Source organism: Manacus candei, unplaced genomic scaffold (genome assembly GCF_025592945.1).
Source record: "Manacus candei isolate 608988 ecotype Guabito, Panama unplaced genomic scaffold, ASM2559294v1 h1tg000067l, whole genome shotgun sequence".
NCBI lineage: Eukaryota > Metazoa > Chordata > Aves > Passeriformes > Pipridae > Manacus > Manacus candei.
Genome location: NW_026138115.1, coordinates 2,333,684 through 2,359,861, shown reverse-complemented (window position 1 = coordinate 2,359,861; position 26,178 = coordinate 2,333,684). Strand labels below are relative to the sequence as shown.

General features: G+C 41.2%; 2 protein-coding genes and 1 long non-coding RNA gene across 7 annotated transcripts; 1 reads left to right on the top strand and 2 right to left on the bottom strand.

Annotated features, from left to right (window-relative positions):
* Positions 1 to 5,527: 5,527 nt before the first annotated feature.
* On the bottom strand, positions 5,528 to 12,392 carry LOC127479556 (alpha-1-antitrypsin-like). Of its 5 annotated transcripts, XM_051806697.1 has the most exons (7): positions 11,788 to 12,392; positions 11,117 to 11,188; positions 10,321 to 10,370; positions 8,815 to 9,462; positions 7,926 to 8,196; positions 7,220 to 7,367; positions 5,528 to 5,854 (listed from the first exon to the last, which is right to left on the bottom strand). In XM_051806697.1, exons 4-7 carry the CDS (start codon positions 9,443 to 9,445, stop codon positions 5,645 to 5,647), a joined length of 1,260 nt encoding a protein of 419 aa, XP_051662657.1. In that variant the 5' UTR covers positions 9,446 to 9,462; positions 10,321 to 10,370; positions 11,117 to 11,188; positions 11,788 to 12,392; the 3' UTR covers positions 5,528 to 5,644. The 5 variants fall into 5 exon arrangements, with proteins under 5 accessions (XP_051662657.1, XP_051662658.1, XP_051662656.1 ...); XM_051806698.1 differs by lacking the exon at positions 11,117 to 11,188; XM_051806696.1 differs by lacking the exon at positions 10,321 to 10,370 and having other exon boundaries at positions 11,117 to 11,324; positions 11,788 to 12,042.
* A 5,770-nt stretch (positions 12,393 to 18,162) lies between these two features.
* LOC127479553 (alpha-1-antitrypsin-like) lies at positions 18,163 to 25,900 on the bottom strand. The gene is made up of 5 exons (XM_051806690.1): positions 25,709 to 25,900; positions 22,168 to 22,837; positions 20,437 to 20,707; positions 19,636 to 19,783; positions 18,163 to 18,664 (listed from the first exon to the last, which is right to left on the bottom strand). The coding sequence occupies exons 2-5, from the start codon at positions 22,820 to 22,822 to the stop codon at positions 18,473 to 18,475; spliced, it is 1,266 nt and encodes a 421-aa protein (XP_051662650.1). The 5' UTR covers positions 22,823 to 22,837; positions 25,709 to 25,900; the 3' UTR covers positions 18,163 to 18,472.
* LOC127479570 (uncharacterized) lies at positions 23,084 to 25,699 on the top strand. Its single transcript, XR_007907601.1, has 3 exons — positions 23,084 to 23,801; positions 24,422 to 24,511; positions 24,634 to 25,699. It is a non-coding gene; the product is annotated as an uncharacterized LOC127479570 (long non-coding RNA).
* Positions 25,901 to 26,178: the final 278 nt, after the last annotated feature.

Genomic DNA, 26,178 nt, shown 5'->3' with positions numbered 1-26,178 from the left:
CCTTCTGTAATAGCACAGGGAATGCAAGAGATAGGGATGTAGATGGAAAAGCGACAGGCATTCAGAGATTTTATTTAAGATAGCTGGTTGGCTTTTTTTTTTTTTTTTTTAGTTTGGAATTGTTGATATCATCCAACTAATTTGAAAGTTATGAGAGGACTTTCACACAACTTACTTTCCATTTACAACCCTCTCAGATTACGAAAAATCCTCTACACCAAACAGCTTGCAAGATGGAAAATTCAATTGTTCGAAATTGGTTCTGTCAAGGAGAAGGAATCCTGATACTGTTTTCTCACTTTCACATCCATACGCACATGTGGGCCTCAGCAGGGTTGTAGGTGAGGTAGCAGCGACACTGGGAAATCTGCATCTCAAGCTTGACCTACTGCCACCTGCTGTTTTGGGGAGGAACCTGATTCTTCCATCTGAACTGCTTCATCAGGGTCAGCTTGACTACTTTCTGAACTTTCACAACACATTTACAAAAGTACAGCTATAGATTTGTTTAGTTCTTACGGTGAATGTCCAGCATTGCAGACTGTCTCTCAGAGGAGAGAATAGATAGTGCTCAGTTTTGGGCACTTTGTTCTTGAATGAGAGTTGAACAAAGGGCAATGTAAATGCACTGTACGTGATTGAATGCCACAGATCCTGCAGAGATTTGGAAAGAATGGCTGTATTCCTATATCAGACAGAAGTTGTGGATTTCTATTTCCTTTTTCAGTGCATTATTTAAATGCTATCTGCAGTACAGACAATCAATACATATCTATAGCTCCCACTGACTTCCACACAGCACGTAGGCATGCAAAATTTTAATGTAAATGTGATGTACTTGCCTAAAGGCTCACAGATTCACAAATGAGGACTAACAAGTTTCATGGAAAACATTAACAGAGCTAGAATGAGTTACAGTTTTAAAAGACTAAAAACCTGATGTGTCCCTTTGACACAAGCTGCCCCAGCACTGCCTGTACTGGCACATCTTCAAAGAAATATAGCTGGCAAGAAAATCCACTTGACTGTGCATATAATAGCTATTGGCTAAGCCAGAAGTTTTCCCAAGGGCTAACGAGAAATTCTTTGCTTGAATTCTCAACCACCAAGGAGCTCCAGGTGTTACTGGAAATAACACATGCCAAGTGGGGTAGCAGTACCTGGTTTTCCAACCAAGGAAGTCAAGTGCATTGGTCTTTTCCACAGTCTTATGAAATTCCTTTAATGCACATGGACCTGAGATCCCCAGATGCAATTCCTTCCTTGCAAGGCAGTTGTGAAGGAGATACCTTAGCAAACTGGGAGGTACTGCAACCCTGCAGAAGAGAGGGACTTGAGAGACCCGGAACAGAAAAGGACTCCAACCTAACAAGCTGTTGTAATACACTTTTAACACATGATTTTATGTTAGCCAAGGGCAAATCATGGTGGGTTTTTCCAGAATCTTTCTGATTTGGGGCTATTTATTGTTATTATTTCAATAGGTGCATTTCAGATAAATCAAGAGAGTTCACAGTAACTTTCAAGTGCAATATGTTGCTTTTCAAATATGACAGCTTGCTGTTTACAACATTCCCTGTTGCTTCTAAAAAACCATAAAATTGCTGGATGTCAGGTCAGACTGTTTGGAAATACAAAACATAAGCACTGCTCAGATAATCTCCATCCCCACTTATGGCTGACTGTAGGTAGTGCTGGGTCAGGTTTCCTGTGACTTAAGCAACAGCATTGCTGCCTCTGAGCACTTCAGAAATGCCTTCTCAGCTAGGGCCTTGACATGAAAAGTAGCAGAGACAGATGATTAATGAAGGCATAGAGAGACCTGGCTGTCAAAATCTATGCAAAATGGAGGCAAAAGCTTGCAAAGTTAATGCAATCTAGTTTTAATTGTCAATGTGCTTACAGATGCTGTATGCCCAATATTCCAGTACAGTAGGGGTAGATGCTACTGTTTCAGTTAACAAAGGAAATCATCAAGGATCAAAATCCCCATCCTTGAGATTTTAGCTAGTTACCTGCAGGTGCTATTCTGGTGGAGGACAAGGCAAGGTTAGTTATCCCCTGATAACACAGGGGCACAACACATGGGCAGTCCACTCTATGTGCTGGCTCCAAGTTTTCTTTCCCTTGTCTTAAGTGTCTTAAGTGTGAGGAGCATCGGGATGTTGGAGTGTGGCCAAGGGTTCCTTGTCTTCTTCAGAGAGATTTTACTCTCCCACCCCTCTTCTTTCCATGTTGCTCCAGAAAACATGAAGGCTCAGCAGTCTGCTGGTGTTATCTTGGCCCAGGGTGATTTGTTTTCCTCTTGGTAGAATTTCAGTTTCAGCCAGAGGTGATTCAGGATATCTACAACTGGGCCACTGTGTTGCCTTTGGTTTTATGGCAGACTTTCCAAACATCTGTAAACCTTTCAACTTTTTCTGTTAAATCATCATGTTCTTGCTATACTCCCCCTAGCTCCATCATGGAGCTAAAATTGCTGAGCAAATCAGCTCAACAGTCTTGTTCTCTTCCAACTCTTTAAACCCCTTTCCAAAACCCGTATAAATCTCCAATAAAGTCTTTGAATTAAACTGCTTATTTGAGAAATCACTGGTCTGCCTTTTAAAACTTTTTTTTTGAGTGGTTGTTCTTATTTGCAGTTGCAGGGAAGTTACAAAAACATAGCTGGGACCCATCTTCTCAGCCAAAATAATTTTTCTACCCTCAAAGAACTGCTTTTAGGCACCGAGCAAACTTGTACTATTTTCCATAAGAAAATCTCACAGTTCTGATAAAGAGATAATTAAGAATTTTTACAAAGGTTTCCATTTCAGATACTTATTACTAAACAGTAAAACTGGAGTTGTTCCTGGGTTTCATTTTCCAGAATTGGGCAGAGCAGGGGGTAAGCAATGAGGCAATATGAACAGTTTCCTATTTACTCTTACTCTTGCCTTCCCTCTAACATGTCCCAAGTAGCACACAGTTAACTGCTCCCCTAAACCTCACCACTCCCAAAGCAGGGGAGCAGTGACTGGGCAAGCTGTATTAGTAGCTGTGGATGAAAAGACTTGTAGCTTGTGCTACAACGTGCTGTGCAACGCTGAAATCCTTGGCTTGGCTCCAACAGCAGACGTTTGCCCCTTCAAGCAGTGTTGAAACAATTGATTTTATTTTCCTGAGAGACAAAATGAGCTAGACAGGTATAGGTGACTCAGATTTTCCATGAAGCATTGCTGGGTTTCTGTCTTCAAACTTTAAAGTGGTTGATTATAGAGAAAATATTTTTCATTAAGCAAGTCTTTGGGTCTGCGTGAGTAGGTTGGCTAGAGGTTGGGTTTTTTCTGCCCGTAGGACTGGGAAAAGGTCTGTGCTTGCTCACATGAAAGGCTCTATTATCTTTCACTGCAAATACACACACTATGGTTTTCTCTCAGCTGTATGACCTGTCAGGGCTCTCCCAAACCAAACCACAATGGGAAAAGGATTTAGCAGCTCTGACCCAGTCTATGCAGAAACCACAGCCCTCCAGCAGTGTCAGGGAGTCCCAGGCCTGCTCAGGGGATTGTTTGAATCCAGCTTTTCCGAGGGAGGAGAGCAGAGCTGAGGCTGGAAACCTCAGAGGTGGGGTCGGGGCAGGGGAGGGAGAGGTGCTCAGCTCAGGCTGTGTTTGAGGAGTGCCCTCCAGTTCTTGATGCTGAGAGGATGCTGTGAAGGGAGCCTAACCAGAGCTCCTGGCAGTTCATTAGCACCATCAAAGTGTTCTACCCATCCATTAAATCGCATTATCCATAGTGAACCTCATATGAGGATTGAGTTTCTGCATACCGGGTGTCTGTGCAGAGGTGCTGCCAGAGGGGGCTGCAGGGTGGCTTCTGTGAGAAGAGGTCAGGGCTGTCCCGTGCTGGAAAGGGCCAGTTCCAGATGGCTCTAACAGACCCACCACAGAATACACCTGAGCCCCTTAGCCAAGATGGTGGCATCTCTGGGAAGCATATTTGAGAAAAGGGGAAAAAACATTGTGTGGCAGCTCTGAGAGGGAGAACTCAAAAAAAACAAGTGAGAGAAGCAGCCCCACAGACAGTCAGGTCAATGCAGAAGGGAGCAAAGGAGGTGCTCCAGGTGCTGGAGCACAGATTCCCCTGCAGCCCCTGGAGAAGACCCTGGTGAGACAGGATGTCCCCCTGCAGCCCATGGAGGACTGTGGTGGAGCAGAAACCCACACTGCTTGCTGCCCTGGAGGACCCCACATGAGAACAAGTGGATGGATCCTAGAAGGAAGTTGTAGTTTATGGAGAGCCAACTCCGGAGAGAGGTCCTGGCAGGAACTGCAGCCCCATGGAGACGAGTCCATACTGGACCAGTCTGCTCCTGATTGTATCCTGTAGGAAAGACCCATGCTGGAGGCATTCGTGGACTGTCGCATATGGAAGGGACATCATGCTGGAGCAGGGGAAGTCTGGGAGGAGGAATGATCAGCAGACGCGAAGCTTTGTAAACTGACTGCAATTCCCATACCCTCATACCTCCTTTCCTGTGCCATTCAGAGGAAGTAAAGGAGCTAGGAGTGAAATTGAGCCTGGGAAGAAGGAAGCAGGTTGGGGGGAAGGTGTTTTTAATCATATCTTTGTTTATTACTATCCTACTCTATTTTTAATTGCTAATTAATTAATTAATTAAATTTGATACTGCAACACAGCTCTCCATCACATGGTAATGCTGGTAACACTGGCTTCTGCCTACTCAGCACTCAGGAAGGTGTCCAAGTCACCCTTCTGTACCCTCAACATCAGCTTAATGGCAAGAAACCTCTTGGAAGCACTGATCAACCTGAGCTTGCTGAAGCGAGTGGAGGAGAACAGGATCAGCTGGCAGGTGGACAATGGAGACATGACCCCCAAACAAAACCCTCTGTTTGGGTTTTGCCAAATCCTGTTCTCCTAGGGATCTCATGCTTTACTCTGCACGTACAAGGCTATTAAGCATGATAATTTGAATAATTATATTCAACTTTCATAGACACAAAAGCTAAATTCTTGCCCTGCAGGAAAAGTTTGGCCCCTTATTCTGGAGCAACTATTGAGGAATGCGGAACAGAGCGAGGGTTGGAGATGGTAGGGGGCAGTTGCCAAGCTGGAAGAAAGAGGTTTATTCTTTACCAAGGAGCATCCATCATCTAGGAGAGGAAAAGTTTAATAGGTCTATGTCTCTGTTTCCCTTCTTAGCCATTGAGCCCTGGAAGGTGAAGGAGACTTCTGCTGGGATTCACAGTGGAATGAAAAGGAAGGAAAAGATGGTTTTTCAGCTGAAAGGGATAGATTTGGGGTTTGTGAGCTGAGGACGGGGAATGGGAAGCATTGGGAGTTTCTCAGCCAGCAATAGGAAGCTGTATTTGCATACAAAAAACCCTGATAGCAGTGATAAGTGCATGGAAAATGTCTGTTGAAGATCCCACGGCTGCCTCTTTGGCCTGAGTCATTTTGTACACATGGCCTACTCATGTTTGTACCCAACTCTCTGTTTCTAAGTAAAGAAAAACTTGACATAATATTTATTTACTTATTAATTCAGGATCAGATCAATTCTAGTCCCATCTTACAAAGAAATTCCTGGGATGCACACAAGCTTTCTTCTCTGCACTTGCGAGTACAAGTGCTCTGGCCTAGTCTTCCCTAGCAGTTGGGTTCACAATTTTCCCCAGGAAGAGCATGCTGTGGGTGGTTTTGTCAATAATCATCATCAGGAAGGGCCTGTTGAAGGTGATGTGAAGCGGAAGAGGAAACCGTCGAGACAACAGTGTTATTTCTAGCATGGTCGCTGCAGAAGCCTCTGTGCCATTCTCTCTAACATCGACCGTGGCCTTGTGAATTGCCTGGAAGGAAAGTAAAGATTAACCAGCTGGGGAAAAAATTGCTTGCCTTAACACTGTGAGAAGGTAATCTTTAAAAGAAATCACAGAAATAAACGTAGAACTTGTGTGAAAAAAATACTAACGTCCAGCCCTTCCAAGACAAGCAAAGCCTGCTCTGAGTTTAGGGAGAATTCTCTTCAACACTCTGTTGGAGTCAAACTTGGCTGCTAGCAAAGACTGAGCAACATAGAGGATATTTACTGTTCTGTTGTTTCTCAGAGTAAGATTTTGTCCTTAGTATTGAACATAGAAGTAAGTTTTCATTTTGCATCAATTTCTGTGTATGCAAAAAAAATTCTTTCTGCAAAGGCACAATAGTGACAAGCTTTATAATTTTTCTTTCTGTAACATAGCCCACAGATAAGACTTTACAGAGCTTTCTATGGGAAGTATAGCAAATTCATATTTAGGAATTCACATGATCTTATTTCATTGTCTTTGGTTAGCCCTCTGCTTTCTTCTTTCATTGTCCATAGCACATCTAAAATTTCCTCTCATGAGTCCCTGCTACCCTTCCTCTATTTACCTGTCCTGTATCCATAATCTAGATGTCCATATGTTATAAGACATTATACATTATGAGGAATTACCAAGTCATTAAACAATATATAATGGAAGGACCTGTAGAGGCCATCGAATGCAACCAATGCTACACTGTGTCACCTCTCACACTGGATAAGGTTACACGGGGTCTAATCCAGTCAGGGTTTGAATATTTCCAAGGATGGAAATTTCATAGACTCTCTAAGTAATCCATACTAGTTTTTGATCACCCTTGTGGTGAATTTTTTTACATATCTGATCAGAATGTCCTATTTTCTATCTTGTGTGTGTTGCCCCTCGCCATATCACTGTGCATCTGCAAGATTGTGTCCACCTTCCCTGCATCCTCCTAATAGGCATCTGTAGCCAGTGCTAAGAACTCCCTCTTCACCATCTCTTCTTCTGACTGAACAACTCTAGGTCTCCCAGTCTCTCCTCATACATCCAGCGCTCCAGCCACATAGCCATCCTACTCACCCTCCAGTGGACTCACTCTGCTCCCATGTGTCCACATGTCCCTTGTGTTGGGAGCCCCAAACTGGATGTTTAGTACTCCAGATGTAGTTTCACAAGTGCAGAATAGAGGGGAAGGATCACTTCCCTCAGGACACAAAGCATATATCCCACAGGACACTGGAGAAATAATTTTGTTTATCTGTATATTCATTTCTTGTTTGTGAAATGGGGCTATCCCGGTGCCACAAGTCTGTTGTCCATATAAATTCTGAAGTGCTCAGATAACAAAAGCTATATACATAATACCATCTCTCTTTGCATACTTACTTTGGAAACCTTCAGAAGGGTTTCTTCTGCCACTCCGGAGAGGTCAGCCTGGTTACTGAACACCTCTGTCACACCCATTTTCTCAAACAAGCTCTTAACATCATAGGAGCCAGAGACAGAGAATTTTGGAAGGTCCAGGTAGACTTCTCTTTTCAAAAATAAATGAAAAATGTGAGTTTGTTATTGCAAGATTCCTTGATGCAGTAGCTATGGCAGGTATACACCCATCCCAAATACCTGTGGAGCTAAGGTTTGGCTTCCTAAGACAGAGATAAATCTCATGTTAGAGAAGCAGAAACTGAGGTACCTATACCACCAACCACAGCCTGATCAGTGGTGCAGGGACAGAGTGATAGTCTAGGAAAGTGACTGGCTGGAAACTATCATCCAGACTGGAGAAAAATAAATTGTATTTTCTTTTGAACTAGATTCTTCCTACTGAAGGCAAGTTCCTGAGGGCAATGTACCCATGTGCAGGATCCTCACAACTGGTAGCACTCTCACTGCTGTGACTAAGGGGGTTGAGTAGAGGGTTGCCTTTAGTTATGAAATCACATGATTCCTTGTCTGAGTTAAAGAAACTAAGCAATGCTTGTTCCTCAAAGCTGTGCTTAGCAATTCATTTTGACATCCTAAGCTTTACCTTTCCCAGATGAGTAGTTTTGGCCAGTTCAATATTTAAGCAAAACCACAATTAAAATATTACCTTATTTTAAGTGATTCCATCCAGTTGGACACTGTTTCTTTCAGCAGAGCATCTTCCACGTGTTTCATTTTCCCTTCATCAGGCAGAACAAACAATGAAGTAACATTTCCTGTGTAGGGGATTTCTACTACCCAGCAAGACAAATTTTCATCCCTGTGAATATTAAAGGCTTTGTTTTGATGCATCATTTTGACTTTAACAGAATTCTTGGCATCCAAGAAGAAGTCATCATCTCTCGTGTTCAAATTGTTGAAAGGTTTTTCCCAGGAACCTTTTGACAAAAGAATGAGTACAGAATTCAAAAAAGAGACTAATAAAGGCATGTAGCATTAGTTGATGCTTAAAATGTTGTAATTGAACAGTAGAGGCAGCAACCAGCCTATCTCAGTTTAAGGATGCTTTGGAAAGAAACTTTACCTCCTTTCAATGGTTTTAATAGAAATCACACAAGAAAATATAAGTTGACGGTTGCCATAGAAAAGAGATGAGTCTCTGCCTGTTGAAGCAATGGTAAATTTTTCATGGACTCCAACCATGCAAGTGTCATCCATGTTTGACCATGTTTTGCACAGCCAGAAAGGCACAGAAACCTGTGGTTTTCAACACATGATCATAAGTTCCCAAGCTCATACTTTCTGAATATTTTCAGCTCTGAACCTGGCTTAAAATTGATATGATATTAATCAGTTCTTTTATTTTTTCTTTTTTTTTTCCTCATATAGAAAATGATTTATCATACCTGGCTTTCAAATATTTAGCTATATAATTTAAAAATAGAAAGATGTGTTTTAAATTAAATGATAGGATAGGTTCACAATCTGAAAAAAATTACTTTTCTTAGAACTTCCAGAGCTTATATGTATAACTGCTACTCGTGTTTGTCACTCACCTTTAAAGAAAATGTAGTTAACAAGAACCATCATGGTGTTCGGATCAAGACTCTCAACTAAATCAACAATTTTGCCATGTGTTTTTCTTTCCACGTACTCATTGATTTCCTTTATAGCCTCTGGAGGATTTTGAAAGTTACTAGAAATAGCTTCAGAATAATAAAAATGTATGACATCATCCAAAAATTTTTGAAGAAGTTTCAGTCGATCATCTATGAACAGGGCATTGCCCATGTTCAACTGGACTTCTCGATGAGGGTCACTCAGCAGCTGGAGGACACACCGAAATCCTTCATGTATCTCCTGCTTCTCCATCTCTGTCTGGTTGAAGAAAAGGCCTTTGTGCAGCTCTCTGAGTGTGTTTGATCTGGCCCCCAGGGACAGCATTGCAAAGGCAGTGGAGATGCTCAAAGGAGAGAAGAAAATGTTCTTGTTGCCTGCCTCCTCTCTGACCTGCTTGTAAAACCTAAATGCAAAGTCAGCGTTGCTGGGGGCTATCTTGACATGAGGGAGGTTTTCATCTTCAGCCTGGGAATGGTCTTCTGGGGAATGGGGTATTTGTTGTTCCTGCTGCTGACCCTGGACTTGAAGTCCAAGAAGTAACAAACACAAATACAATGCAGACTTCATTGTCCTTCTGAAGAGTTCTGTTAAGAAAGAACAGAACAACTTTTAGATCTAGAGAATTTTTTCTTTCCTACATAAAATGTTTTTGTGTTCTAGATACTGAGTTTCGGATGCCAGTTGTTAAAATTACTTTTCTATTTAGAAATACTCTTCTACTTGGCCTCCTGGATGGTCTATGTCTAGTAATTTCTCTTAGTTTGTGACCAATGAGCAAAGGAAGAATGATAGTAATGTGGCATTGCCAGGAAAGAATCAATGTTGTGTAGGCTTTTGTGAGGTATTGTGTGTGAAGTAGTTCTTGCCTCTGACCAGCATGGCCTTAGTGCACTCCCGAAGTGCCTTGGGATGCATGACTGAGTTAATCCGTGGGCACCCATGTATGTGGTAAGCACTTTGGCAGAGGGACCAACTTTTGCTGATATGTTTCTCTACTACCCATGGTCTTGTTATGACATTAGTTTTCAAAAACTGCAGAGATACAGTCAGTTATAGCTGTGAATAAAATCCACCTCAATGCTCATCCCTTAAACTTTTCATGTCTTTCTGTCTCTTTCATAGCAGCTCTGACTCAAGACCTATATTATTATTTCAAGATATTACCTTCAATGTTTCAGCAAATTGAGGACAAATTGAGAAAGTTTATTGGCTCTCTCTGTTGCACATAAACTACCAATAAGGCTGTGTAGCCCGAGACTCGAGAGCTTAGGAAAAGCTACAGTGGAAAATGCCTTGTTGTGTATGTGTAATTTGATGACATTTTCTCTTCCTTTAACTGATTTAAGCAAATTCTACACAACCTCACAGTCTCTCTTCTGCCCTTTTCAGGGAAAGAACCATGAAATATACTGGAGAATAATGTTCTCCATAGAGTTCCTCACCTAAATTATCTTGAATGACAGAAAATCAAATCCATGAAGTGGGCAATGGCCTGCAGGAAAATTGAGATGGTCTGAATATTGTTCATAGCAGCTATATACTCATCCTGGAGCATGGGATTCTGCCCCCAAATCTGCCTCAGGCTGTGTGTCTAATGCCAGGTTTAGGTCTTGCATCAAACTTTTCATGGGAGTTGTTAATTCCAGGTTCCCCCTTTTCTGGCTGCCCGTTATGAAACACTGGAGATACAAGCTATGGAAGGGCTGAGTATGGGAGTTGTGCTCAGCATGTGTAAAATTCTGGATAAGAACATCGACTTGGGAAAAAAAGCATTCTAAATACTGGTAATTCATTTTGGTCTGGTAAGCATTCTTTTCATAATTCCCCCAATCTGCTTTTGAGAGAGATTTGATTTATCTTTCTGGCGTCTTAACTGCAAGTCATCTGGTCTTTAAGCACACTAGAGAGAAATAATGCAACTACCTTTATTCCTGCATCAGCCTAGAATAGTCAGGACATTGGGATTACAACTAAATTTACTCATTAGGCATCTTGGTATTGACTGTTGAGTATTCATTTTGGACTTCATGTCCCAACCATCCTGTCACTACAGCTATGAGATAGATCACTGAATGAATCCTGCTTCAAACATCCTGAACATGCTTTCAGACCCTAAAATAACTTCCAATTACTGTACAAAATAAATTAATCTCAGAATTAAATACTGTACATTAAATAGCAGGGATCACACACAACATAAATTAAAAGACTTCTAAGAAAGTACAATATGGTACTTACCGTGCTGGACCGACCTTTCACAGTGCTTCTTTCCTATTCTTGATTTGCCTTCTAATATTAAGTTAATGTCCACTGGTAAATATTAAACAGGGCAAATAAGATTTATTTGCAAAGCAAAGGTTGAGTAAGCTATTTTTTTCTGAATATCAATCACTGTAAGTCCTTTGTCTCCCGTCACACAGGCAGAATGATGCCAGCACCTAGGGCTCTAAAGGGAGAGAAAGACCATGGACTTTGCTACTCTTGGGCTTGAACAGAACTGTTGGCAAAAGAGCTTTGCAAGGTGGTCTGGCATAACCATGGTAAATGAGTTTTAGACAACAGAACATGAAAAGAACTGGAAAGCTAAGAAAGGGCCAAAGCACTGGACACTGTGCCTGCACCTTGTAACTGAACTCTCTGCACAGGATTTCCTGATGAAACAATGCCATCTAACTGAGTACCCAAGGCAGCAGCAAGTTTGTTCAGGAACAGCTCAGTATCTCCATCCTGCTCTGTAGTGCACACTGTAGGTATACCCTAACTGGTATTATTTGATGGACTCATTAACTTATTAGAAAAAGGACAGTTGTGGGAGAAAGCCCTAACTACGAAATGTGGAAAGAACACCTTTGGCAACAGGATCACCACGACGGCAACCCTCCGGAATTAGACAAATTAGAGACACTTACAGTTTAAGCTTAGGACTTGTGGTTGTTATTGTATGGTTTCACTTTAAGCTTTGTTATTCCCCTCCACGCAGCTTCCCTGGACAGCGCCATGTTGTCCTGCCCACTGAGCCAGCCCCGCCTCTGTCCTAATCCCATTGGTCGTCTCACCCGTCTCTCCCCAATCCCTGGGTTCCTATTGGGTTTTGATCCTCCCGTTTCTCCCATTGGCTAGCTGAGTACCTAAGCCCCTCCTTCCCCTGAGCCTTTACCCAATCACATCTCACTTCCTGAGCCTTCCCCCAGAAGCCTTATGAATCCTCTGTCTGTTTGAATAAAGGCTTTTCAGCATCGGATCCTCAGGGTGTGAATATCGTGGGTTTTGCCACCCGGCACAGTCGCTAGCACCATCCGGCCCCGTCTCTGAGAGGCTGTCAGTGGGGAGCCGGTCCCTCGGTCAACACCTGTCAGATAGTCAGAACACTGGTTAGGTTTTTGAAACGCCTTTGATGGGTATTTTAAAAACTACTAGAGCAAAAAGTAAAGTATAGTATAGCTTGAAAAAATAGCTAAAATAAGAAAACAAATGGAAGAATGAAATGGGCAAGCTTTCCCACAGCAAAATTTTAGCTGGGGAGAACATTCCCCCCCCCCCCCCCCCGTGTTATATACGCAAAGGAAAAGCATGAATTGTATACATACAATATATGTCATTACATATATACTGTATACTACCTTACACTGGGTTCTCTTTCAGAGGAAGCTGAAACAGGCACAATTTAGCTATTTAGAAGGTTATTTAAGGATGAGATGCATGTCACCCATCCTAATTAGCAATGACTAATTATTTCCATCAAATGTACATGATTTTGCCCCAGGTAAACTTACAACTTATCTACACATAGGAATCAATCCACCATAGTTGTTGCTATGTAACTACTCTCTCTTACAAGACAGAGGTAGGGTTGGTCAGAATGTATTTCTGCAGAGAGGGGTTTTTTCATGACGTGCAAGTACCCAACAAGTTTATTTTAGTATTATGTAAAAGGACCAACTCTCAGGAGCAGCAAGTATGCTGTTGCTTAACTCTAGCAATGAGAAGCTATTTTCCTCAAGTCTAGGCCTGCCTACATAGATAGCATTAATCTTTCAGCCCAGTCCTAATGCTTGGCTAATCATCTGAAGGATGCTATGTTTCCAGAGACGAATTTCTGGGAATGGCAAAGCTGCTGCAGTGATTCCTCTACTTTCTCCCAGGACATGCAGCAGCACTCAGCATGTCAGAGAAAGGGTGGAAAGTTGCATCTGTCTCTGCTCACCACTCCCAGGCACCAGCTTTTCTGATCTGACCCATCTTTTCCTAGGCAAGGTCAGCAGTTACAGCAGACCCACAAATGATCATTTGCGAAGAATCAGTTTCCCAGCAATTCCAGACAGATCAGCATGGATAATGAATGCATCAGTCACACCTAGTCCTTTGAAAATCTCCCTTAGGTCATAGGTGTAAGAAACAGAGACTCTTGGAAAACGTGTCTCTTCTGTTGAATGCAATGGAAAATGAGGGTGAATCACCACATGTGGGTATCACCTGCATGTCTGCCAGGTGGCAGGTCTGTGAGAACCCAGGGAAGGGAAAACAGTTTGTTGATTCACTGCACATTCCTGTAGGTGAAAATGTCTGTGTCCCCAGGACAGGTGTCACTGGGAAATGCAAGGCTAAGCTGGAAATTTTGTGCAGTTTTGCAGAAAGGAGATCCATCAAGGGGAATTACACAGAAGAGAGTATGGAGCTCCTGGATGCTTTGAGATATGCAGTGGCTGGGACAGGAGGACTCTTGCTCCAGGAGCCAGGGGACTCATAGAAAGGACTGACAAACATGCTTTTCCCATTTCCCTAATAATGGTCTATATGAAAGGAATTAAGGAATAATTTAATTATCTCTGTCCCTACTGTCTGCTCAGTTATGCAACGTCTTGGTTCCACCTTGCAGGAGCAGTTTCATCCTATATCATTAACTTATTTCTGTTGCTGTTTGGTCATCAGATTATTCTGCTAGCTTTGAAAGTTATATTTCTGGGTATTCCAGGGCAAAGGATTTATGACTGCAAAAAGAAAATATCAGCAAGATAAGGATTGAGCAAGATGAATGTGTACTTTGCATGATAAATCCTCATCCTATAAAGATCTATCATTCAACATATATCTGTGCAAAGTTCATCTAAATAAACTTATTGATACACATAAATCCAGTAAAATCAGGAGTTTGGTATAATCGCAAAACCGCTGTAACTAGAATAAAATCAAGTCCTCTCTGTATACTTATCTTTTTCTGTAAAAGGCATCCCACATGTGCTCTCCATGTCTTACAAATATTCATCCTTTTCTCCCCCAAAAATGGAAGTACTTCAGGCTCCCACTTCAAAAAGCAGCATGACTGACAGAAAGAAAAAATGCTGAAGACTAAGCAAAAGTATGTGACAGAACTGGGAATAGAAGCTAGACCTTTTCTATTTTGTTTTCAGCTTCTTCCACCAATGCAATAGGAATCCTTGAACCAAATTTTCATATAAACTCGTAGTCTGCTAGATGGAAGTTTTATAAATAATCTATTTTATTTCTTTAGTGTTATGTCTCAGAAGGAAATAAGTTATTACCAGGGTGTGATTCCATTTCTCATAACAGACATTTTACCTCAGATGATAATTTCATCAGTGTTCAGAAAACAATATTTTATGTTTTCTACTTTTTCTGTACCTAATCTCCTAGCATTGAAAGAAAAAGGGTTCCCAAGAGCATATAAGCATTTAAGACCTGATGTGTATTGCATTGGAGTCAATCAAACAGCATTTTAGTGTTCAAGATGGTTAATCTGTCACTGACAGCTCATCTCAAATTCTACTAATGTATTTTCCATACTGTCTTCCCAGATGAAGATATTGGTGTTGTAGACCTACTTAACAGTATCAAAGCTTTTCAAAATAGCTGTTATAAGTTTTATAAAAATCACTCAAATAAAAGAGAGGGAAAAATAAGTAATAGTAGGTAAACTGTGAGGCCAGAATTTTGCTCTCAAATTGAATCTTAGCTTGAATTTCTTTTTCCATCAAACTCAAGTAGTTAAGACTGCAGACTAAAACCCTTAATTAAGTACAACAGTACAAGAACTTAGACATGGCACATGTAACTCCCAGAATTAAAATAAATGTCAGAAAATGAAAAATGGTGTGCCCTCCTGAGTGTCAGTGAGGTTAAAACCCAGCCCGTCCAGCACCTGAGCCTGGCTGGTGGCTTTGGAGACCAGGGCCAGCAGAGCAAAGGCAGCAGAGATTCTGACTAGGGAGAAGAAAACACTCTTGCTGGTTTCTTGGGCTGTCAGTGTGTGTTCCTGAGGACTTTCCATTTGCAGGACCCAAAAGAATCTCCATTGTGGGTTTGCTGCTCCTGTGGTGCTTAGTTTTCTTACACTGCTTGTGGCCACTGGACTGTTGACAGTCAGGGACAACAGGCTCACACGCAGCAAAGGAGCATTGCATGCAATTATGTATAAAGAAAAAGCAGAATCAATTCAAGGTTTCTTGATCTAATTGTAAGTAGATTTCATATCTGGGTACCATTCCAGAAACAACTCCTAAATTCATCCATCTGGCCCTTTGAGAACCTCTATAGCTTTATCAGGTTATAGCAACATTTGTCTTTCTGACTTGCCAGTAAAATAGCTTCTAAAAATTTTTAGCAATCAAAAAATATGAGTTTGCCGTTAGTCTGGCACTGTCTTTGAGGCTGAATTAATCACCTGGGATCTGGTTATATCTGTCTGACTCAGCACTAGTTTGGCAGTGGTATTACTGCAGCCACGGTCTGCTTTGTTTAACATCACTGTCAGATTTGAGGAGTGAGGAGCTATGCATTTTATCACCTCCATCTCTGCCTGCCTCTGCACAGTTGGAAGGACAGCTGTGTGACATTGACTTTGGGTGCTGAGTCTTCCTCAACAAGGGATCCACCTGCCAAGGGAGAATCTCCAATGGCCTTTTTCTGCCAGCTCATTCCATTTTGAAGTGTAAGGCTGTACCTAGTAAGCAGCTAGACCTCTGAACTAGTGACATACTTTCTGGATCATAACAAAAATCTTGGTTTCAGTATTTTTAAGGAGTGGATATAGATGATGGACAGTGTCTATACTTCCACAGTAAGTTCTATCACATTTTAAATTGCCTTTGAGTTCATTTATATTACAATGCAGTAGAATTAAACTTGTACTTCATGATAGTTTCTATGTGCTCATTTGTGAAATTTTAAAGGTATCTACATCATCAAAGCATTACTGTATCATCTGAGGACCAGCATAAATTCCTAATGAGGAGCAGCCTTTTGAAAATAAGCATGCACAGTTACTGTGACAACAAATGCACAGGACTATTTAGAAGAAACCACCAAAACACATCTATGCTAAGTACATGGGAGTCTCACAATCTGTGCCTTACAGTAGTTTTGAAGGATGTTTCCTGAACTTCCTAATCTTATTCCACAGAAGGGCAAAGGGGCTCCAGTTCCCTCACTGTTCAGAAGTAGCTGGTGAAGGCCTATCAGCATTACCTGGAACTTAGTGTCATTCAAAAAATGCAGATCACCAGCAGAGTGGGAGCTTATAGGGCTAAGTGCCAGAGGGACACTTTCTGACTCCTCAGTTGTTCACTCTGGCTCCATTTGTCCCAGTACATTGAGCAGTTCTGGGGCCCAGACCTGGCCATCAGCCTGTAGTCACTCACATCCTTATATTTTTAGTACAGCTTCAGACACATGCCATCTATGATTCTTCCAAACAAGTGCTAAGCATGCTTTTGGAGTTAGCACAGGCCAGGGGGGATTCCCAATAAGCAGCTTGGATGACTTGCAGGGTTAGAGTTAGGCAATGTGGATATAAGCAGTGATGAGCCATTTGACCTCATGGTCAGAGAACAGATCTCGGAGCACTTTATTTACTAGCATAGATGTAAACTCTGGAAATATGATTAATCTCAATGTTTGTTTTATTCCTTCCAGGTATTCATACTCTATTGCTTCTGAACTTCTGTTTAGAGAAACTTCTATTTACAAGAAATACGTGATCAAGTCTATAACACAATTTTAGTAACGCTTTTTGTGTATTTAGCTGACTAAAGCATTCCCCAGCTCTAATTTAGCCACTGCTTCCACTTAGGATGTTTATGTAGCATTTCTTACTTAAAGGGGGACTCAAAGAAGCCAAGACATTGTGGGTGGATGCCATCAGCTCTGAATGTCATAAAGGGGAGTATAGTAAAAGACTTGACCTTCAAAGGAAGCGCCTAGGCATGGTCTGAAAGTGACTGACTCTCCCAATGTGTGGTTTGCAGCTATGCCTTCCTTTTACTGGAAACCCTACCAATGTCAGAAGCTATAGTTGCTTCAGCCGTTACCTACTCAACAGTGTATTTTGCAGAGAATTCATTTGGATTTATCCACCAAACCCATTCTCCATCCATGGAAGGGCAGGTCTGTACTTCCATCTTCTAGGCAAAAATCCTTGCCAGAATTTCAGGTCCAATGCTAACTATCCTTTTGCAAGGGTTGACCTGACCAGCCTGGAGTTTAGGATGTTGGAGGTGTGAGACTGTCTGCCTTCAGGAGAGGGGTACATCTGACCATGAATGTTCCTGAATATCCTGTACTCAAGGCAGATTCTCTAACTGCACAGACTGGTGTGGGTAGGTAAGAGTTACCTTGGAGAGATTGAACTCTAGAGAGTAGCTCCTTCTTGGATACTAATTGCTCTATTATCAAATTGACCTCATGACAATATTGACTCAAATTTCTGATTAAATTCCTATTCACCTCTTTCATTATATTTAAAGAAATTGAATCAGGACCAACACACTGAGAAGGGTCTGGTTTTTTAACCTCAGTCCATGTTGCTATACCCCTGAGCAGTGTTAAATATGTTTATCACTCTTAAGCATCTGCGTTTGATCCCACAGGATGGAACAGGGAGGGAGCCAAGCTGACATCACACCAGACTGGCTCTGTTTCTGTCAGCATCCATCTCTCGTCTTGCTCAATATCTTCTCAAGTGCCAAGTCTTGGATTTGGATTTTGACACTGCCTTGGATTCATAAGGCTGCGTTAGGAAAGGTGTGTCAAATTGACACAGACATCCTCAGAGAGGGGAGAAATCATTTTCTCATGGAAATAGAACATGACTTTTTTCATCAATAACATTCACATGGAAGAGAAGAACTAAAATATTCCTGAGTGGACTACATTTGTATTTTAAATTTCCACATCAGCCCTTCAGCACCAGGGCCTGGTGAGAACCAGCAGCAGCTGGAGCAAACCTCAGCACTTTCTTTCCTTCCTACCCACAAATCAGACATGGCCTCTTAATTTGTACTTTATTTATTTACACTGTTTTAAACTGATTGTCTCAGCTGGATATTACCTTGCTTTTCAAACATGGCATTTATCACTAAAAGTCTGATTTACAAAATTCTTCATAATTCACTAACAGGTGTATGTCAGTTGTTACTTTCTACTGAAGGAGAAAGCAAGAACAGTGTTTTTAAGACACACTCTTACCTGACTTCTTTGGAAAAAGAAAATTGTTAGTAGCTGTTTTGATATAATTTTAAACATAAGGAATGATAATTTTATAAAATACAATTCAAATCAATAAGACCAGTCACTGACTAGTCATTTTTCAGTTGGATTTACAATTTTTCCCATGAAGAGGATGCTCTGAGTATATTGATCAACAATCAACAGCAAAAATGGACGGTCGAACTTAACAATAGGAGGAACAGAATGAGGAAGAAAATCTATGCCAGTGACTGCCGCAGCCTCTGTGCCATTCTCATGAATCTTCAACAGGGCCTTGTGAGCAGCCTACAATAAAATACAGCAAGAATTAATGTATATGGAGGATGCACTGTGAAATGATTCAAAGTAACACTAAGTTAATTCAACTACTACCTTTCACAAAAACTGCTGGTAGGCCAGGAACCAGGAAGAAGGGCACTACAGCTCGTGGTTTTTTAGCAATGGTGTCTCAATAAGCAAGTATTCTCACATTCAGTGTTCCTCACCCCAAGTGCATCCAATACAGACCTTACCCACTGCACGTCTTGTGGAATTAACTGAATATTCAAGCAAATTCACAAGGAGTGACAGTTTCAAAGGGAAAGGAAGCCAGGCTCCAGAACCACTCTATATGTATTCCTAACAGCACATGCATTACAGTTTAGCCAGTAGACTACAACCCTGATACCAAATTTTTTATTAAATTATTTTTGGGCATTTTTAATATTTTTCTTTTACTAGCCCCAAGATGTTAGAACACTGTAAGTGCTGCTTTCAGAATGGTTGTAAGAATACTAGTCTTTGTCTTCACATTATTTTCAGTAAGTGGGATGTTTTCCTCAAGTCTCATCCATCTTACATTATTAGCACTCATCAGAGCCTGCGACAATAACATCAGTTTTTAAATCCTTTAAAATTATACAATGAATCTTGGAAAAAGGCTGCTTTTTCTGGTAGATATGCTGATGCAAGACATCCCCAACAGTTATCCATGGATTCTTCTTTCTCATGCGGAAAATGCACTGTGTTCAGTTTCCGGTAAAGTGCTAAACCCACCTCTCCACCCACCCACCACCTTTGCCTGTCAGACAAAAGACAGATCTTATCTCCAGATCCTGGAGAAGTCTGAGAGAGTTTACAGTGACTTTATCAGCTAAATGTTCTATTTCAGAGTATCAGCCAGCCCTAGCAATAAGTAAAATTTCACAGCTTAGCTTAGGATAAGGCACTCAGGTGTTAAGGAATCCACAGACTATTGTTTCTGCTGACAAACTTACTTTTGACACCTTCACATCAAGGTTTCCTGTGATTCCAGACAGATCAGCCTGATCAGAAAACACATCAGTTACACCCAGATTCATTAAGATCTTCTTTAAGTCATAGGTGCCCAAAACTGATAGTTTTGGAATATGCACTTCTATCCTCCTGTTAATTCAAAAGAAAATTATGGTAGTTATTGCAATCAAAGCATGCCTTGGACTGAAGATTCCCAACTTGCTGGTGGTTCTTCTGTGCTAAAATGTTAGTCTTTTAATCTAAAAGAGATGGCAAGAAAAAGAAGATGGGAAGACGATAGTCTGGAGGATAAGGAAAGTATGGAAGGAGAAAAATATCAGTTGGGCTTTCTTGTATGATTCTGCAACACAGTCACTTGGTAAAACAACAAGCAGTGGTGCCGCCAGCATTTTTGGAACAAAATTTGCATTTCTTTTCTAACCCTGATGGTTTTTCTTTTGGAATTCACACCCCATTCCCTCTGAGGGATCTGACTGCTCTGTGTTATGTTAATGTGCTTAAGACAAGAGAAATGGAGACACTTAATATCAACTAGAAAATATATGGGGAAAAAAATTTAATTTTCCACCTCACAGACCTCTTCCCTTACCACAAGGCAATGCTGATTCCAATTTCTGCTGAAAGTATCAAATCATCAAATCACTTGGTCTGACCCTTTACACTTATTCCATTGCTTAAACCTCCCATCAACATCACAGGCTTGTAACTGTAAAACCTGATCATAGTATTCAGACTTTGGATTCTGACTACCTCGAATCATCAAATCAAAGTTCTATATTTACCGTCTTTGAAGTGATTTTTCCCATTTAGACACTGTGTCTTTTGTCAGGCCACGTTCCAACTGTTTCATTTTTCCTTCATTGGGCAGGATAAACAGTGCTGCAACATCTCCCTTGTAAGGAATCTGCACCACCTTGCAAGACAACTTCCTGTCAGAGTATGCTTTATAAAATCCATCTCGAGTCATCATCTTCACTTCAACTGAGGTCTTCGCATTCACATGGAAATAATCCTTGTGGGTCCCTCTAATACTGAAAGGATTTTCCCAGTAAGCTTAAAACCAAAAGAGAAATAATGCAATTGAATACTTACTTCAAGGAGGATATCTTAATATAGTCTAGACTAATGTACACTAGATAAACCCATATCTGAAGATTTACTTGAAGATAAAAGGTGTTACGAGTTTACTAAAGGTCTCGTTCCCTGTCATCTTTGCTCTACTACGTTCAGCAACAACTAAATATCTCAGGTTAAATTTTGTAGGGACTTGTACAACACCTTTCTAAGTCAGATAAATTACATGAAGTAACTTCCTTATATTACCTTATGTTTTATTTGAAGCAAATGAAAGCTGACCAGGATCCAGTGACTTGCTCTCTGTTTTCAGAATATTGCTTGTAAAGCAAGTTTCACAGCAGATGTCTGCCCTTTAAAAGGTAACATGTTAAGCTCCTTACATGCTTTTTCGTGTTCTTCATGTTGTAGCACTAAGGAAAAGCTTACATGCCAGAGCAGCCTGAACTTTTGGTCCTGAACATAACTGCTTTATGTTAAATGGAACAGGGCTTCCAGGTCTTTGATCTTCAAAGTGGTTTTCTCTTGATGTTTATTGAACTGAATTTTCTATGATATTTTATTTTGTATTAAAACAGGTCACTCGCGAAACAAATAGGGATTACAGCTTGCCATTCTGTAAGTATGTTCTTTTTTAATATTGACTAGAAATAAACTAAATTTGAAAAATAAATAATGGAATGTGAACTCCACAGTATTCTGATTGCTTTATAACCTTTCCTCCTTGCCTTCCAGAAAAGAAATATACTCTGGTATGGTACTCAGACTAGGCGCCCGAGACTAGGGCATCCAAATTTAACTTAAGAACTTGAAATTAAATCTGTTTTGCTGAAAGTTCATCTATTTCTAAACATTCATTTCTGAGTGGAAATTCTATGTGTGTCCTGCATGCTGCTACAAGTAGATATAACACCTAGGAAGTTAATCATTGCCAAAGTAATGCATTCACTAATACCTCTTGGGATATGTATAATGTGGTGACAAGTTGTAGAACATTTAGACTTCAACTCCAGAGGTACCTACCCATTTTAGACATGGACTGTAAATAAATTAAAATTTTTGGTAATTTTTGTTAATCAGCATTTCTAGAATTTAGTTTTCTACTCTGTACAGCATGTGAAAAGATTTTAATTTTAAAAATAATAAGTAGATGAAGTCTGATGGAAAAATTTAACTATGCATGAATCTGTTGTGCTCTGGCAATTCCCTATACTTGAAGTTTGCAAATAAATGGACTTTTATTCTTAGAAGTCTAGACATATGCTAGAAAAACTTAGACATGGAAGGCGTTTCAAAGTGTGAGAACTTTCAATATTTTTTCATGATAGCCTCCTCCAAACACTTGCCTTTTTTTAAAAAATTATTCAAAAATAACTTAGCATATTTGTTTTAATGCAAGTGAAGCAGGTGCTGCAGTAAGTAGCATCTATGTAACTTACCTTTGAAATAAATATAGTTAACAATTACCATTAGGGTGTTTGGATCAAGTTCTTTAAGTATTTGCTTTATATTCCCGTGAGTTTCATTCTTTACATAATCATTGATATCTTTTTTAGCTTCAGTGGAATTCTGGAAGTTACTAGAAACAACATTTCCTCTGTACAGTTTTTTGATGTCCTTCAGAAATGTTTTCAGTGGCTTCAGGTGATTGTCCATGAACAGGGTGTTCCCCATACTCAGCTGCACCTGGTTGCCAGGGCGGTTCAGCAAGAGGAGGAGATGACGAAAGCCATCATGTATCTCCTCCTCCCGAGTGTTGGTGAGGTTAAAGGCCAGTCCTTCCAGCACCTGAGCCTGGCTGGTGGCTCTGGAGCCCAGGGCCAGAAGAGCAAAGGCAGCAGAGATGCTGACTGGGGAAAAGAAAATGTTCTTGCCAGGTTCTTGGGTGGTTGCTTGCCTGTAAAACCGAAAGGCAAAGTCTGTGTTGCTGGGGACTATCCGCTGGCAGGACTCAAGAGGATCTCCCTCGTGGGAATGTTGCTCCTGGGGTTCAGTTGCATTGGGCTGGTCACTATGGTGGTCAGTCTGGGTCAGGCTGTGAACGTTGAGGTGAAGCAAGGCCACCAGAAAGCACAGTGAGAGGGTGGCCTTCATCTTTCTTCACAGCTACTGCATGGACAAAGAACAAAATGGTCTTGGATGCTGGAGGTCAGCTGTATTGACATCTCATCTTTTGTTTCTATCTGCTACTGCCTTCAACTGGTAATCACTGTTACCTCCTGACCTGCTCCTTTGCTATGGAAGTGGTTTTTTTAAATCATTTGCTTCTGAGTTTATCTGTAATTCCTGTCCATTCTGTTGCTGCCTACTTCAGTTCTGCTTTACTCCAGCTACAAAAGTTCCTTGTTACTGGAGAAAGAAACGTGGAGAAAGAAAGAAACAAGTGAGTATTAAAGGAAAATAAGAGTCAGAGAGGGAGAACAAGAGAAAAGGCTTTTTTTTTTTCTTTTGTCTCTATGTAAATCTATTTTAAAGCAAGGCAGCACAACAGAAGCATTGTGATTAATTCTTTTATGTTCATCTCTTAAGAACTCTTGGGATTATTATGTTATTTGTGATTGAATGAGGCTTACGTTGAATGACAGTGCAATGTCAATGGAAAACAATATGAGATTGCAGCATTCAAAAGTGATATTTTCTCTTTTTCCCGACTCATTTTAGCATACAAACTGACTAATCATGAGAGCTGGTAAAATTTTTCTGCTTCAATACCTGATTAGGTTAAAATATGTTTGTTTACTTTAAATGACCACTCATGTAACGTGTTCCAGATGGGGGATACACACAGGAAGGAACACATCCTGTCATGGGAGGGTGAGGTCACTGGTGTGGGCTTGGCCTCTCCTGTCTTTCCAAACTTGGTATCAGCAGGAAGGTCTCCTTTTGTAAGGTAAATGGGCCTATAGCCAGAGTAGCGCTCAGCAGTGAGACGGGATCATGACATCTTAGACATTTGGAGTGACTGGGCCTGATTTTTTGTTTGTTTGCTTACTGCTTTCTCTTTTACCAGTTAGACCCAGAACATGCTGGGATGATTTGTAATGTCTAAGATGCTTAACCTGTCAGAAAACAGGTAAGAGCTATTCCCATTAAAAAGATTGTATCATTGACGAGAAAAGTAACTCCAAATAGCCTTCCCTTTATGTCCTACTTGAAATGGAACAGCTGCAGGGCAGATGATCATGAGTTACCTGCTCACCCCCCAATCAGTGGTAAAGGCACTCAGCAGAGCGGATGAGAGGTTTACTGGTACTTTCCCCACCCTGTGTCAGCACTCTGGCCACTAAAATTCGAGTGAAAAGGAGCCAGCTTGTCCTTCTGCAGTTTTGCTCTATGTGATCTGAGTAAATTGGGATTTACAGGAGAAGTTGGCAGAGTAAAATCAATTTGTGAATTCTGTCTGGACCATTTACTCATTCATTTCAGTTTTGGTTATCTGGTTGTAGAATAAAGGTCTCTATGTAACCTTTGTTGATCTCACCAAGGCTTTTGATACTGTGAGCAGAAAAGGTCTGTGGCAGATTTTGGAATGTTTAGGATGTCCCCCCATTTCCTTAAAATGATCATCTCACTTCATGAGGATCAGTGTGGCCAAGTCAGATATGGTGATGCTCTCTCTGAGCCCTTTCTAATTACCAATGGTGTGAAACAAGGCTGTGTTCTTGCACCAACTGTATTCACACTCTTTTTCAGCATGATGCTCCAAAGGGCCTCTGCAGACCTCGATGATCAAGACAGTATCTGCATTCGATACCGTACTGATGGAAGCCTTTTCAACCTGAGGTGACTGAAGACCCACACTAAGACCTTAAACCATCTTGTCCGGGAGCTGCTTTATGCTGATGATGCTGCCCTTGTTGCCCACACAGAAGCAGCCCTGCAGCGTTTAACATCCTGCTTTGCAGACACTGCTGAGCTCTTTGGGCTGGAAGTCAGCTTAAAGAAGACAGAAGTTCTCTATCAACCTGTACCTCGGGAAGTCCCCCATCATCCCCATATCACCATTGGCCAATCAGAGCTCAAATCAGTCCAGCAGTTTAATTACCTAGGTAGCCTCATCTCCTCGGATGGTAAGATTGACGGAGAGATGGACAACAGGTTAGCAAAGGCAGTGCTTTTGGAAAGCTTCATAAAAGAGTTTGGCAAAATAAACACTTGAAGAAAAGTACCAAGATCAGTGTTTACAAAGCCATTGTGCTGTCTACTCTTTTATATGGTTCCGAGTCATGGGTCATCTACCGCCACCACCTGCGTCTCTTAGAACGCTTCAATCAACGCTGTCTCCGTTCAATCCTAAACATCCACTGGTCAGATTATGTAACCAATACATCTGTTCTAGAGCAAGCAGCTGTCACAAGTATTGAGGCCATGTTGCTGAGAACACAGCTGTGTTGGGCAGGGCACTTCTCAAGGATGAAGGACCACCACCTCCCTAAGATCCTGCTCTATGGTGAACTTGCCACCAGCTGCCGCATGAGAGGAGCCCTGAAAAGGAGATACAAGGACTCCCTAAAACAACATCTCAGCCTTGGCCATATTGATCACCATAACTGGTCTATTCTGGCCTCAAATCAGGAGGCCTGGAGACACACCATCTATAATGCAGCTGTCTCCTTTGAGAAAGCACACAGGATCACTCTTGAGGAGAAAAGACAACACAGAAAGAATCGTGCCTTGCAGAATATACCACCTAAGGAGTCCTTCTGTTGTGCCTTTTCCAATCGGCTATGTCTGTCACGTATTGGCCTCATTAGCCACCAGTGCTCTTGTAACAAATGTGGATAGAGCCTTTCCCAAATCTTCGTTCGCGAAGCCCAGCCATGATGACTATTCAATATTTCTCAAAATCAAGTTCACCTACCATTTGAGTGCTTAGAAACCAGGTTTCATCCTTGAAAGCAGATGTGCTTTATGACTCACTTAGCTAAAGGTCAGATAGCTGTATCAAAATCATTAAATTAAAGATAACTGGGTACTTACATTACATTCAGAAGGCTCTTGCTCTCATATGGGTTGTGCTGTTTCTTGCTGCTTTAGTCATACTGCTGTTTTCCTCTGTTAAACATTACGTGGCTTCAAATACATATTACCTAGAAGCACAAAGGTGAATGCTGATGAAGCTAGTTTTCTTGGATGTTATATGCATCTGTCCACATTTCCTCACTCCAAACAGAGAGCAAAGACCATGGACAGTAGAGTGGAGTGTTACATCCAAAAGAGTAAGCAAATATTTATTGGAAATGAAATTTTGGTGCCAAGAGCAGTTACTTTGCCCTATATGCTACCTGAGATGGATATAACTGTTCATCTGGAGACACAATTTTGCCCAGCACTAAGCTTTGAAGACCAGGGTGAGGGAGCTGCAAGGAGCCCCAGTTGTGCTCAGCCATGCTACCCAAACTACTGGACTGCACTTATGTGTCAACATGTCTTTTATTTCTACGCAGTAG

What these genes read in the sequence shown, in the direction of transcription:
- LOC127479556 (XM_051806697.1), bottom strand. Translation starts at nt 9,445, where the DNA reads ATGAAGTCTGCATTGTATTTGTGTTTGTTACTTCTTGGACTTCAAGTC. An exon ending in TAACTACATTTTCTTTAAAG is followed by an intron (nt 8,197 to 8,814) that starts GTGAGTGACAAA and finishes TTTTGTCAAAAG; the next exon opens with GTTCCTGGGAAAAACCTTTC. An exon ending in CCCTTCTGAAGGTTTCCAAA is followed by an intron (nt 5,855 to 7,219) that starts GTAAGTATGCAA and finishes CTTTCCTTCCAG; the next exon opens with GCAATTCACAAGGCCACGGT.
- LOC127479553 (XM_051806690.1), bottom strand. Translation starts at nt 22,822, where the DNA reads ATGAAGGCCACCCTCTCACTGTGCTTTCTGGTGGCCTTGCTTCACCTC. An exon ending in TAACTATATTTATTTCAAAG is followed by an intron (nt 20,708 to 22,167) that starts GTAAGTTACATA and finishes TTTGGTTTTAAG; the next exon opens with CTTACTGGGAAAATCCTTTC. An exon ending in GAAAAATCACTTCAAAGACG is followed by an intron (nt 19,784 to 20,436) that starts GTAAATATAGAA and finishes TTGAATTAACAG; the next exon opens with GAGGATAGAAGTGCATATTC.